The sequence below is a fragment of the Panicum virgatum genome, chromosome 2N (assembly GCF_016808335.1).
Source record: "Panicum virgatum strain AP13 chromosome 2N, P.virgatum_v5, whole genome shotgun sequence".
NCBI classification, from domain to species: Eukaryota; Viridiplantae; Streptophyta; class Magnoliopsida; order Poales; family Poaceae; genus Panicum; species Panicum virgatum.
This window is the reverse complement of record NC_053146.1, coordinates 44,406,022-44,419,887: the sequence shown is the minus strand read 5'-3', so window position 1 is coordinate 44,419,887 and position 13,866 is coordinate 44,406,022. Positions and strand designations below refer to the sequence as shown.

Sequence of the window (13,866 nt, the reverse complement as noted above, 5' to 3'; positions counted from 1 at the left end):
TATACTTAAATATGTCCTATCCGCGACATATTCATAGTGAGCAGCTTTATATATACTAGATAAGTTAGAGGCGTATGCTTTTAGTATGATGGTAGAGTATCGCAAAGTGTAGTGAGTTGTAAATTTTCATTAGACTTTTAGTACATCTCAGTACTATTACCATGTTTCTATGTTAAATATCTAATATATTTAAAGTAACTATAAAAAGGTCCTCAAAGAAAAGAAAAATATCTTTAAAGTTTCAAAATGAAAATCATGCCATCCTTAATTTGATTGAACCAGACTATTTAATAGTAAAAAAACAAATGTGTGCCATGTTATGTGTACTCCACATTTAGGGAGGTCGGATGAGTTAGCATGCATGAAAAGTAGAACTAGGGAGCACCATGCTTTTCACTTGTTTTTTTTTACCTTAAAAGAAATACCTGCCTTATCTTTTGATCTCAATTTCCAATTTTATTATACACATTCTCATCTCATAGAAGCAGATGCTCATATATATAATATATGCATGCACACTGAGCCATACATGATTGCACGTGCACACACTCTATCCCTAGGGGAGAATGGGCTAAATCATGAGATTGGCGAAGTCAAGCTTCACCTCATTTAAAAGGGGCACATCTTCTACCACGGTAAGAATGAGCAACCTAAAATGTGAGCAGACTTGTAGTTTAAGATTAAAACCAATTACACATTGAAAAGTATTGGTGGCAAATCCTTAACTCTAATTAGGTGAAACCTATAGTGAGTTTTGAAATCATTCATGTGTTGATGACGATGTAAATACCAATGGATTGAAAAATATTATTTAAGCCGCCTTTGATCGAATTTTTTTCATAATAATTGAAGAAAAGAAATTAAATCCTCAAAAGGTTTCTATAGAAACCATTTGGAACAAAGTAATAACGGAAATGTTAAAAATCATACGAGAAAGAAACATAAGCCCAAACATCTTTTTTTCAATGTCCCGATGCATCTTTGTTTCTCTCCATCTCCAGTCCCTCTCTTTGTTCCTCCAAATTCATTTGTAGTTTCACTAGTACACCTAGGTTCCAGGACTACGAAACCTAGGTTGGCTCTGCCAATCCAAAAAATTACCCCTTGTTTAGTTACCTTCAAAATTCCAAAACTTTACAAGATTTCACATCACATCGAATCTTTGCACGCATGCATGAACTATTAAATGTAGCTAAATAAAATAACTAATTACACAGTTTGTCTGTAATTTGCGAGACGAATCTTTTGAGCCTAGTTAACCCATGACCGGACAATAATTACCAAATACAAACGAATGTGCTACAGTACTTTACAACTTCCCTTTTACGTATCTAAACAAGGGCTTAATTGACGCAAGCACAGCTAACCATGGTGTTCGTGAGATTCAAACTCATGACCTCTTCATTGCATATAGTTTCTTTACCATTCTACCTACGTAGAACACATGTGACTCAAGTTGGGATGCTATTCTTTTGAACTTACCAATGGAGAACCTTTTAATCCGGGTTGACGGTGTTACCAACCGGGACTAAAAGTTAGACTTTTAGTCATGGCTGGTGGCACTAACCGAGACTAAATGTCCCTACCCGACCCTAGCTAGTCTTTAGACCCAGGACTAAAGCTGTCATTAGTGTCAAGCCCAACAACAGCAAGAAATAATGTCAAAGATCAAAGACCATTTCTGTACTAGTGTTTCTTGTGTGTCATGCAAACAACTGTTTGGTGTTTTAAAATCTTGGAAGATACCATAGGACGACTCAATCTGTTTATGATTTTTTTTATTCCTACGTTTTTCAACTTGTATCACAAAGTAGACCTTTGGTGTGGATGGTACCCCCTCTAGGCTACCCTACCTAACTCAAACACTTGCAATGAGCCGATTAGATGAACTTCTCAAAAAAAAACGATAGTACTACTCATGTTCAGGTTTTGTACTTGCTAATATGTGAGCACAGGCACGTGGCATGTCTTAATTTCTTTCAGCGACGCGCTACATGCATCCTGCAGGTAGTTCTCGTAGCTATCTCGGGTCCGGCCGGTTGAATGCTTCGGTCGGAGAGCAGTGCATGCGCCCTAGCTACACGCACGTTTCCGTCAATCTTGGACCATTCTAGCTAGGGTGTTGTTTACAGTTTCTTAAAAGTGACTATGTTGGTGGTGCAAGATGGAGTCCTTGCTTCTGTATGACATTAAAAAAGGTGCAAGATCAAGCAGAACAAAAAAAAAGGCAGGACAATATAGACTGATCAAACAAAGCTAAGTATTTCCTCCGTTCCAAATTATAAGACATTTTAACTTTTTTGAAGAGTCAAAACATTTCAAATTAACCAAATTTATACAATAAATTACTAACATTTATGATACCAAATAAGTATTTTTACAGAATATCTTATTGGCATTATAAATCTTTGTAATTTTTCTATAATTTTGATGAAATATAAAAATAGTTTGACTCTCCAAAAAAAATAGAATGACTTACAATTTAAAATGGAGAGATTATAAGACAAATTAGACTTGTCCACTCAGCTTATTGATAAAGCGAGTGAACTGCTTGAAAGCAACGCTGCGTCAGGATATTGCAGCATGCAGAGTGCTGGGAGCTAGGCCGGCCGGCCGGCGAGGCCGCCGCCGCCGCCGGTCCTGCACGCTGCTGCGATGTAGGGGCCACTGCAAGCGCGGCCTGCAGGAGCAGGCGCGCGCGCGCACACACTGATGATCTCGATCGCTCGAGCCCTAGCCGCTGCAGGCCGGCTGCACATGCATGCCCTGCAGCGGAGCGGACGAGCGAGCGAGAACGGCCGTACCCTGGCGATCCCGGTCAGATCTCGACATGGCCCGTACCCTGAGTCATTTGACGGCCGGGGCCGCCCCCCCGGAGAATCTCACCCGTGTTCGTCTCTGCGCATGCATGCGGCTCACATCCCTGCTGGTATGTTCCTCAGCCTTTGAATATGTTTTTTTTTCCCTGGCCTCTGTCGTCTCTCTTAGCTTCCCTTTCTCTCATAGTAGTCATGGAGTATGTGGCAGTACTTGTGCGCTGCTCATGCATGTCATCCCGTAGTGCATGTGTAAGCTTGCTTGCTTGCACTTTAAATGTTCCAGCCTCCAACCCCAGAAAAGCACAGCTCGCTCCTCAGTCCCTAGAGATCTCTCTCCACTGTACACGTAATACTAGGTCCGTTCATAAATATATGACGCTTAGGACAAACTATTTATTACTATTAAAATGTACTAATTTGCTTATATCCTAAACGGAGAATGGAAACAGTAAGCAAGGACGAGTACTTTACATAGACGCACATGCAGTCTTACCTGCATCGATGGTGGACGGTGAAAAAGCACGCAAGGGACGACATGATGATAAGAGCAAGGGCAATAATCCGTCTTTAAGCCCCTTCCATGTCATTTAGAGACATCACTTCGAGACATATACTACATTAATTTGTCTTTTAGATTGTCCCTTATGAGATATAAAAACATTAAATTTTTACATATAAAAGTAAATAAAAGCTCAAGAGATGCGTGTGCAAGAGACGGGTTGGGCTCTAAAATCGACTCTTGTACGTGCTTTGTTTCTCATGCTGGAGGTGTCTCTTATGAAAGAACCCGTGACACTCTCTCGCTCATGTAGGACTGATGCTGACATGAACGGGTTAACAAACATTTATTGTACCTGCTCTAAGGCCAAGGTATAATAGCAGCTAGCTAGCAGTGACCGACCTACATCATCTTTAATAATTTGATCATATCCGCCGGCCGGTTGCTTCTCGCACTTGCCCTTTCCATTTCTGCATGCCGCCATTGCTGGCTTTCTGTCTTCGTGCTAAAAACCAGTAGTGCCGACTGCCGAGACGACTAGACGATAGAAAGAGGAGGCTAGCTACCTCGTGGACGAATTATACGCACGCAACTGCAGGCTGCATGTATAGCTAGCTCCACTACAGTGGTGTGCTTCCTAGCTCTAGCGTGCTGGCTTGGCGTGCAACGACGCCCACACGTCCACATATCCACATACCATATACATCGATCGGGTAAGTAGATGGTCAAGGCGGCTGCACAGCTGGGACGGTACGTCGATGATCGGGCCGGTGCATGCATGTACGTGCTCCGTCTCGTCGATCTTGTCCCTAGCTTTAATTTTAATCCCACCCGTTGTATAGTAGTAGCTTTTAGATGGTTAGGGTGTTTTTCTGGATTCGATTAGGCCAGGGTCAGGGAAGGAGCCTGGGGCTTAATTAGGAGGGGCCCTTGCATTGGGAGGTAGAGGCTGCAAACTGTGCCTGGTCCAGGCAGCAAATCCAGGCCATCAATTTCTGACACGCCTGGTGTGCTCCGATCGATAGCTAACAGGAGCTCGTACAGCATGCTAGCGGCCATGTAACGGATGCGGTTGGTCGACTGGAAAGATGATGATAGTTTCTTTATTAATGAAATAGACACAATTTCGTGCCCGTTCGTTCAAAAAAAAGAAAGATGATGATAGCATGCATCACCTTTAGTTAGCCTTAGTTTTCTTCCGATGATAAACAAAGACCGCACTGGATATAAAGATAACTTAGCCACTAGGAATAATACTAGACCCGAAACCCTTGGGGATGGCGAGCTAGTCCAGCAACAATCATTCCGCCACTCCAAAAAATGGCGGGATCTCGCTTGTCCCTCCCACGCTATGTTTGTTTGGCTTGTCAGTCAACCAGCCAGCAGTACTGTTCTCTCATACTAAGGCATTGTTTAGTTGCAGGGTGTAAAATTTTTTAAAGGGAATCTTTCTATATTTGAAGTTCTAAACATAGACTAATCACAAAATTAATTACAGAACTCGTCTGCAAATTGCGAGACGAATCTAATGAGCCTAATTAATCCGTCATTAGATATTGTTTACTGTAGCAATTTAGCGTCTAATTACGGGCTAATTAGGTTCATTACATTCGTCCTGTGATTTACAGGCAAACTGTGCAATGCGTTTTTTATTTCATCTAGATTTAAGTCTCCATGCAGGTGCCTGGAAAAAATTTTTGGAATTTTGAATTATGCAACTAAACAAGGGCTAAATCAGCACCAGCCACCAGCCAGTCAGCAGTACTATTCTCTCATAACAAATCAGCACCAGCCAGCAGCCACAGCCAAACGAACACAGCCGACAAGCCGCCGCTCCTAGACATGGACCACGACAGCACTGTGGCCTGCCGTGTGGGTCTCCGGACAAGGCAATTTCTGCGAAGACATCATTGCATCACCTCCTGGCCGTGGCGGCTCATCACATGTCGTAGTGGAAGCCCCAAAGGCCTACATGCGAACGCACCTGCTGCTGACCATTCCGCGCGCGACGCGCCGAAGCCAAACGTGCTGCGGCGCGCACGATCTCGCCTGGATCCTCCCCTCTGCACTGCACCTGCCGCCGGCGCGTCCCATCTGACAAAGGCACAAAGCTCCCCCGTGCTCGGTCGCGCGCATGCATGGTCATCAAATTGCCACGCGCGCCAGTGTGTCCAAGCTGATCGATCCACACCGATCTGGATGCCGCGCCGCTGTGTGGGCTAAAGAGGCAACAGCGACCGCCGCGGCGAGGCAATGTGCCCTGGGCATGCATCCACTGAACAAGACTTGACCTGCTGAAAGGATGACATGATCAGCTAGCTCGCCTGGTATGGAAACATGATGGCAGCAAAGAAACTAATGGAACAAATGCATCAGGCAAGAGAATAAAAGGGCTGGCTGTTCTTGTTCCTCTGTTTATTTAGTCTCGAAATCCGAATACAGAACAATAACATTAAAGCGCTGAAACGTTCTCTCGCAACCGGCATCCTAGTTTGAATAGTCGGCTCAAAATAAAAGGAAAGCCTTGAAAATATTCGGCTATAAGTTTACTAGCAACAACCGGTTCATGATTTCCTGAAAAATAGCCGAGAAACCCTTGATTCATCAGATGTATGCAGTATTGTTTTCCCATTCTACGCTAATCAAACAAACATGTGCTTGTCAGCATTGCTACTATCTTGCCATCACATTCTGGACACGTATCATCCATCACACAGAGGTAGCAAAAGCAGGACTACAGCAACAAAGGTGACCTACACATGAAGGCAACAAGGATAAGGATGACAAAAATGGAATGACCAGTCCTTGCAGATCATGCGGAGCATGCACCTAGCAACTTCCGGGCAAATACAGGCGCCAGCACACAAATCTTGGATGTCCTTCCAACGCTAGGCGGAAATCTCCAAAGGGTACCGGAGGATCGAAGGCCACAAGACATGCGAAATCATAGCAATATGACAAAAGAGGTGTGAGGTTGTGGCTGCCCACAATTGTTGACTTGAGAGCAAATTCTCGTACTGCAAAAGTGATGTTCTGGTATGGTGGAGAAAGTCGCATGACGTCGACAAGCGCAGACAATAGATTCTCACGCTCTCATTATTTGACATGACCAGTAGAAAGCTCAATGCTCTTATACCTTGGAGATAAAATTGACAGAGACATTATTGTCGCACCTGTACATATGGATGTAAGCTTTTTGCATGTCAAAACTCCATTGGGAAAAGATGGCACCATTGTTGTGTGAATGTGTGCCTTAATAAACTCGTCAAAGCAGAACAGACTGAAATTTGCTTCTTCCCTGAATGCCAAAGACCATCCAATAACAACCTGAAGTTCCAGTATGCACATGTTTTCTTGGTTCCTCTGTCCATCTTTAAATTCTGGGGAACTAATCAAAGATGGCTATACTATATGTGAGCAAGAATCCAAGAAGTAAAGACCTCATATACTTCCCTGTTTCCTTTGTGTCATATCACTGCAGAAGAATGTACAGTGTGGTTTTTTATTTTTCTTGTACTCCAATCTGACAATAGGAGACTATCCTCACTTTCTTCCAAACTTCGTACCAAGAATTTCACTACTTGTCTTCCTCCACTAGCTAGGAATCTTGTGGGCCATCTTTGCCGACACCAGAAGTCGGTACCCTAGAACTGCTGCCGACATGGGAAATACTAAACTGCATCACATAATGGATTGGCTGACAGCACTGCATCATAAACAGATAACCTGCTCTCAATGGTCAATCGGCAAATTGGACATGACTGGCACTTGTTAGAGCAAGGCCTGCAAGGGGAACCAATGGAGAGCTTCAGAATTCTCATATATTTATGGTAATATAGATAAATAAAACAGATCCAGAATGTGACGATATATCAAGATGAACATTCAAACTAACTCGCAGAGAACATGATGGCGGCAGGGAAGCAGAACAATGCAGATATCTCTTTCAAAGCAAATTCGGCACAAGATCCGTTCCTGCATTGATGCAAATATTTTGGTAGCATTAGTTCAGGAACAGCAAATATTAGCCCACATTTAGTGTGGATTAACCCTATAGTGACAATACATGAACAATTTATGCAAGCTATACATGAACAATACATGTGCAAATATACGACCTTTCAAATAAAGGAAAAAGGCTGATTTACACTCTCAAACTACCACAAAAGTCCGATTTTCAACCTTCAACTACAAAACCGGATAATAGAGGCCATCCAACTGTTGAAACCAGGCAAATTTGGCCCATTAGATGGTTTTGAAGGTGGTTTCCCATTTTGTGAGAATTAAAATATTCAAATTTAAACTAAAAATTTCATTAAAAAATCATTTTAAATTAAAAAAGTATGAAATGGGTATTAAAAGTTTTCTAAAAATGTAACCTGTCTATTGGCATGATACTTGTCAATTATTGAGATCCAATTTTTTATATTCATAATATTTGGTTTCTTGTAATTATATCTATTGTTTTTGAACAACTAAGAATCAAATAGAGCAATAATAGATACATCACATTTGTGGAAAAATTTTAGCACTAGTTTCATATTTTTCTGATTTAAAATGAATTAGTTTTGATAATTTAGATCTAACTAGAATTTTATATTTTTTTAAAAAAATACAAAACCACTTTCGAACCACCCTAAGGGTCAAATTTGCTCGGTTTCGATAGTTGGATAGCCTCTGTTATCTGGTTTGTAGTTGAAGGTTGAAAATCGGACTGTTGCGATAGTTTGAGGGTGTAAATCGGACTTTTCCCTTAAATAAACTGAACATTGAAAGGCAAATAATGTCAATAATGATATGCAGATGGAGATCCATTAGTGAATATATTAAAATTGAAAAGAATGTTTTGGTGTGATAGAAAAGGGGATAGCAGGTAGTACATTTTTTAGCCTATCACACAGCTGTTGGCTATGATTTGCCATTTCAGTTTGCTCTTCCAAGGCTAGTTGAAGTCTCTGTACCTGGAAGACAACAAATGATTTATTAGCTTCGTGTGAACAAGGAAGATATTAAAGCAAGTATGATGAAATAACCTCTTTGACAAGAACTTTCTTTGGCATCTCTTTTACCACCTCTGGTGGATAACTGCAAAAGGTACTATAGCTGCGGATAACGAACAAGAGATCAGTCATTGAAAGTATCAAGCTACCTGAAAGCATTTAGAATGCATATGAAGTGACTCCATCCTTCTCTCCCTCTTAACGAAGTATCAAACAGTGGGTTTAAATTGCTTTGTAACTTCAAAAGGGTCAATATTAAGCTCTACTCAATCAAGCAGTTAGTTTTAGAATATCCTTTTAATTGTCTTTCTACATTCTGCCACCTAACCATAGGTGGGATCTCCCATATGTGATTTGAACTTATGTATGGGCCTAAATGATACATTTATACAAACACCGATCTTGTCTTTTTCTTTTATTTCTTATCTCTGCTAGGAAAAAAAAGATCCATCTCCCCCACAAGAGACCATGATGCTCTATCCTGCAACCTCCTCCTCCACCGAGTCTCCAAGCAAAATAAAAAAAAGGTGGAACACAATACCAATATGCCATTTTCTGTTTAAGTTGATCGCAAGCTCCATGTAGCATTTCATGGCAAAAAAATGTTTTACAGAAATTTATGATTCCATAGACTATTGTTTTTCATATGTTTAATTTGCAGCGATGCATCACATACTCAAAAAAATAGCATGGGTCATTCAGTGATTCTAACCCATATATCCAAAATATCCCCATACACCAACTTTTTAAGGCAAGCACATATGTCAAAGTTATGTCTAGTGTCTATACCCTATAAAAATACGACTAAACAGAATTCTGTCATGGATACCCAGTATTATTTGCATAACATAAGTGAGCCTGTTCCTCTTTGCTATCTTCATCAATAGACCACCAGTGGAGGAGCCTGTTCAGCAATAAAGATTAATAAACTGAGAATTCCATGTACAATCCCTGCTAAGTATGCAATTTGACGCATGGTTAATAGAGTAATGCTAGAGAGTATATAAAACCTTGAACCATATTGTATCATCATAAACAGCTCATCAACTCTTAAGGACACAGAAATATGTCCTTGACTGATAATTCCATCTTGAAGTTTAGTAAGAAGCCTGTCAAAGAATCTCCAAACAGCAAAAGATAAAGCAGACACTTGTAGCAAAATTATGGGCAGAAAAATAGCTCGCATTGGGATAAAATGAGCATTAGATGGAGTTCCCTGCAATCAGAGACAAATGGTACTCAGATTAGGCGGGTAACAGTTTCATAGATGGCATCCACAGATAGTGCAACAAGCGACCCAAAAAAAATATACAAAGCATATTTGGGGGAAAATAAGTATGATATTTAGCACAGAATCGTCACAACAATCTAGTGGCAGTACAAAGTACACAAAGCACTGGTAGGCAGCTTCAAGATTTGACTTCAAATGTTTCTTTAACAGATAATGGCAGCTGAAATATTAAGAAGAAAAGGATGCACAGTATGTGTATGGACATACAACACTAGGTGCAAGTTATCAAAGTACAAATGACAGCAAAGAATAATATATAGACGCTCTATATTAAGCAAATAAAGAATCTGGAAATGGATTTGAACAAACCTCTAAGTGCATACAAAGAAGAACTTGGAAAACTATTATAGGAATTATCAATACAGGGCCACCAATGTCCTGCAGACCACACAGTTAGTCTAAGTCAGCATCCTTTTTGCAGAAAATGGAACACTGCTGTTCCAAATCCACTCTACTCCCTCTGTCCCAAAAAAAATTCATCCTAGGAATTCTATGACAGATCAATAAGAAGGTGAAATGACCTCGTTTGCCCCGATTTGTTAGCCATATTTGGCACTAATTGATTGTTGGCACATGCACATACTGAATTGGGTAAAATGTCTTTTTTTTGGGGGGGGGTGCGAACTTTGAATCCTAGAATGACTTTTTTTTGGGGACGGAAGGAGTATGTCAATACCAGGTGAATTTACTGTTATACCAAGGATTGAATGTCTACCAACCATTGGATTTGACCATCTTGTGCATACCAGAAAAGCAAAGCACTGGGAAATCCTGTAAAAGATTGTCAACTAATTAGTAGGAATAAGTCAAAGTGATTAAAAGCATGATTTGAAATGGAGAAAAAGTATTTACCCAAAATTAATGAATAAATCCCACCATCCCAGAGTAACTGCACCACCTGTTGCATACAGTGTAACTATCACTTAAGCGGTCAAAAGGTACTATTGCTTTCACCTATAGCTAAGCACTACGAAATATGCAACGAAGGTTCGTATTTCTACTAGAGCATATAAATACATAAATAAGTGGATCCTCAAGATTTATCTATAGTAGTTCAGCAAAAGATATAAGCCATTCAGGTGAAAAAAAAGGCCTAGTAATATTATTCACTCTGGAACTTCTGAACAGCAGCTATAAATTCAATAGTATTCATATAGCTTACCACATAACTTCAGAAGCATGAGTGAAGTAGCCGCTAGTAGAAACACCATGGAAATAGCTACCCAGAAATACTATGAAAAGGTGAAGTTGTTAGTAACAGCTGCATATTCGGTCTGCATATAGGGCATCTAGTTATCAACATTAAAAGGTCTCAAGCAATGGCATCCATCATGTATAGGCTTAGCTGTTGGCCTGTCTCTGGTATCCAATATACACATGGTTTAATAACTTTATGTTAAATCATGCTGTAAAAAATCATACCAGCAGCTCTAATGGCACAATGTTGCAAATGTGGTAGCCCTAACAGGTCGTGGTTTAAGAAAAAAAAATACTTGGAAATAGAAGACTGTAGCCTTGCATTCAGCTAAAATCTGTAGTTGTATTGATATAATATACATTAACACTTTAGTGGATCTGAATATCTTTCAACTGCTATGTTTAAGAAGAGTAACCATTTCAACACAGTTTTTGGGCCAGACAGCATGGTCATGGTGGTACTGGTACTGGTAAAGATTCAAATAATGAAATAACTAATTAGATTCAGCAATGACAAGCGAAATAGGACAACTAGAAACTGTCCCTTGATATAAAACATCGATTCAAATAATGCTAATATAAAATAAATGGTTGATTTGAGCTCCATATCCAATGGACCCTAGGGGAAATGATCTCAATTATTAAATACTATTTCATAAATTTGTTCGGTATAACTATAACAAATAAAATCTAATTTTATTGGAGATAGCAGCTTCTATCATGAAGTTGCACTTTTGGACAGGATTTACAACTGAATGATTTGATCATTTTTATTTAACAAAATGGGAGAACATATAACCACAATCTCAAAGTTCGGGGGCCACAGGTGTAACCTAGTCTTAACTCTTAAGAATCTTACAGGAAGCCTCTCCCAAATTGCTTCTTCAGTTATAGTTTCTCCATGTCCAGGCATTAGAGCACCACACATCCTAATGAGAATAGAAAAAAGAGGAAGGAATTAAAGTATGCAATCTGTGCAAATAAGCACGACTAATCTGCATACTTCATTCATACCAAATTTTCTGGTAATTACTCACATATGAAAACAATCCTAGCAGCAAGTTTGCACTTACAAGTGAAAAACGAACAGAAAGACAACGATTATCAGCATGATCCTTATATTAAGAAAAGATTATAGTTTGAAGAATTTCCTATAGATTAAGGTGATGGTTTACAGGTTGGATTACTGATGTCGAAAATGTAAAAGGAGAACTATAGAATGAGTATATGCCAAGAAGTACTACTGTAATTGTTCTATAAGCAATTTGCATTATTCCACTGGTTTCATGTGATCACCTGAAATTGTCCACCAGTGTAATGATTTCTAAAGTCAAGAGTGGAAGGAAGACAAGCTTTAAATCTATGAACGGTTCGCCAAGACCTGAAAAATAAAAATTCGAGCTCACAGGGTGAAGAAAATCAACTCAGAAGGCAAACAAACAAACCAAATGGTATATCACTGTAAGCAGTGGATTCACCATTGAGGCCTTCCAGGTAAACACAGAGAAGCAGCTCAAAAGCAACTAGCAAAGGTGTCGCGACAATGGAATGGCATGGCACCTGCTTCACAGTTGAATGAGCTAATTAACTTGCTGCTAGGCAACTTTGAAAAGAATGTATCCACTTTAAAAGCAAAAGTAAAAAAACACACTTGACAACTTTCAGGTGATGATGGAGCAGGTAACGAGAATCGACATCGAGCAGCAACAGCATGGAACAACCATAGAGGGATGAAAAGCACCCTGCAGAGTTGATAGTCATTTTCAAAATTCCAATATCAAGACATGAAAAACTGACATTAAATGTGTGCTGTAGCTGTTTCAGTATTTTTGGCACCTTTATGATACACTGCAACATTTATGCCTGCAGGTTCTTCAATTTGGATGTGCAAGACTAAGTGCCTGTCTGCAGAAGTTACATAACCCAACATCTCACCACCTTAATCCCTAAACCAAGTTTGCAAAGCATAACTCTTGGCTGGTATCCATACCCCGATCCAGTATAACACACAAGAGCTAACTTCCAACTATTAACAAAGCAGGAATTTCACAATTCCCTCAATCAGTGACTCAGTTGCACGTCAAATTTACCAAATCACCAACGCTTCGTTTCGTATAACTTAAACCAAAAAGGTGCATGTTAAATTAGGATGCACGCACCATCGAACTCTTGTGCCTCATCTAAGTATCAAAACCACCACGGCTACACGAATATTAGACTCCCCAACTCCCAAGTGACGTACAATTTCACGACGAATCAGTAAATTTTAGCCAAGCGCCCATCTCGGTTCTCCGTGGGAACCAGTGCGACCCAGCGAACAGCACCACTTGCCTGAAGAGTATGAGGTACGGATTGGACGAGGGTTGGGCAGGAGGACAGGGTTACGGCTTACCACCAGGACAGTGAGACGACGCCGTCGAGCTTGAGCGCGAGGAGCGCGGTGAAGCAGAGCAGCAGCGCGTGCGCCACCGCCCCCTGCCCGGCCCTCCGCACCCGCTGCCACGTCGGAACCGGCGCCGGCGCCGGCGCGGCGGCCCCGCTACCCTGCTCCGCGCCGCTCCCACGCTCGGCGGCGGCGCTGCTTCCCGCGGCGTCGCCCGTTACTCTCGTGCCATGTGAGTGCGCCTCGCTCCTCCGCTCGTTTCGGCTTTCGGTGAAACAAATCCTGGTGGAAGGGACCCTCTCTCGTTCGCGTGATCCCTGGCGGCGAGAGCGACGTGGGGGCCCATTGGGCTTTCTCTCTTACCGCTCGCCCTCTGTGTGCTGGATATGGGTTCTCTTCTCTCCGAAAGAACGTGGGTTTTTTAGATAAGGTTGGTGTTTTTCTTCCCCAGCTCTGTTTTTCGGCTATTTTCCTCATGATAAAAGATGGAGCGCACTGTTAGGATCCTTCCCCATCCAAAATTTTTCAGTCATCACATCAAAGAGAATTTTACATGTATGAAGTATTAAATATAGATGGAAAAAATAACTTATTACACGGATGAGCTGTAAATTGTGAGACGAATTTAATGAGCCTATTTAATCTATGATTTGCAATAGTGATGCTACACAGCTACA

At 40.9% G+C, this 13,866-nt stretch overlaps 1 protein-coding gene across 1 annotated transcript; it reads right to left on the bottom strand.

Moving 5' to 3' along the window:
• Window positions 1–5,700: 5,700 nt before the first annotated feature.
• LOC120662660 lies at window positions 5,701–13,722 on the bottom strand. The gene is made up of 16 exons (XM_039941761.1): window positions 13,686–13,722; window positions 13,199–13,547; window positions 12,458–12,548; window positions 12,285–12,369; window positions 12,103–12,187; window positions 11,666–11,735; window positions 10,772–10,841; window positions 10,462–10,507; window positions 10,329–10,380; window positions 9,919–9,987; window positions 9,329–9,534; window positions 9,148–9,222; window positions 8,352–8,421; window positions 8,199–8,279; window positions 7,214–7,293; window positions 5,701–7,101 (listed from the first exon to the last, which is right to left on the bottom strand). The coding sequence occupies exons 1-16, from the start codon at window positions 13,720–13,722 to the stop codon at window positions 6,990–6,992; spliced, it is 1,578 nt and encodes a 525-aa protein (XP_039797695.1). The 3' UTR covers window positions 5,701–6,989.
• Between the last annotated feature and the right edge of the window lie 144 nt (window positions 13,723–13,866).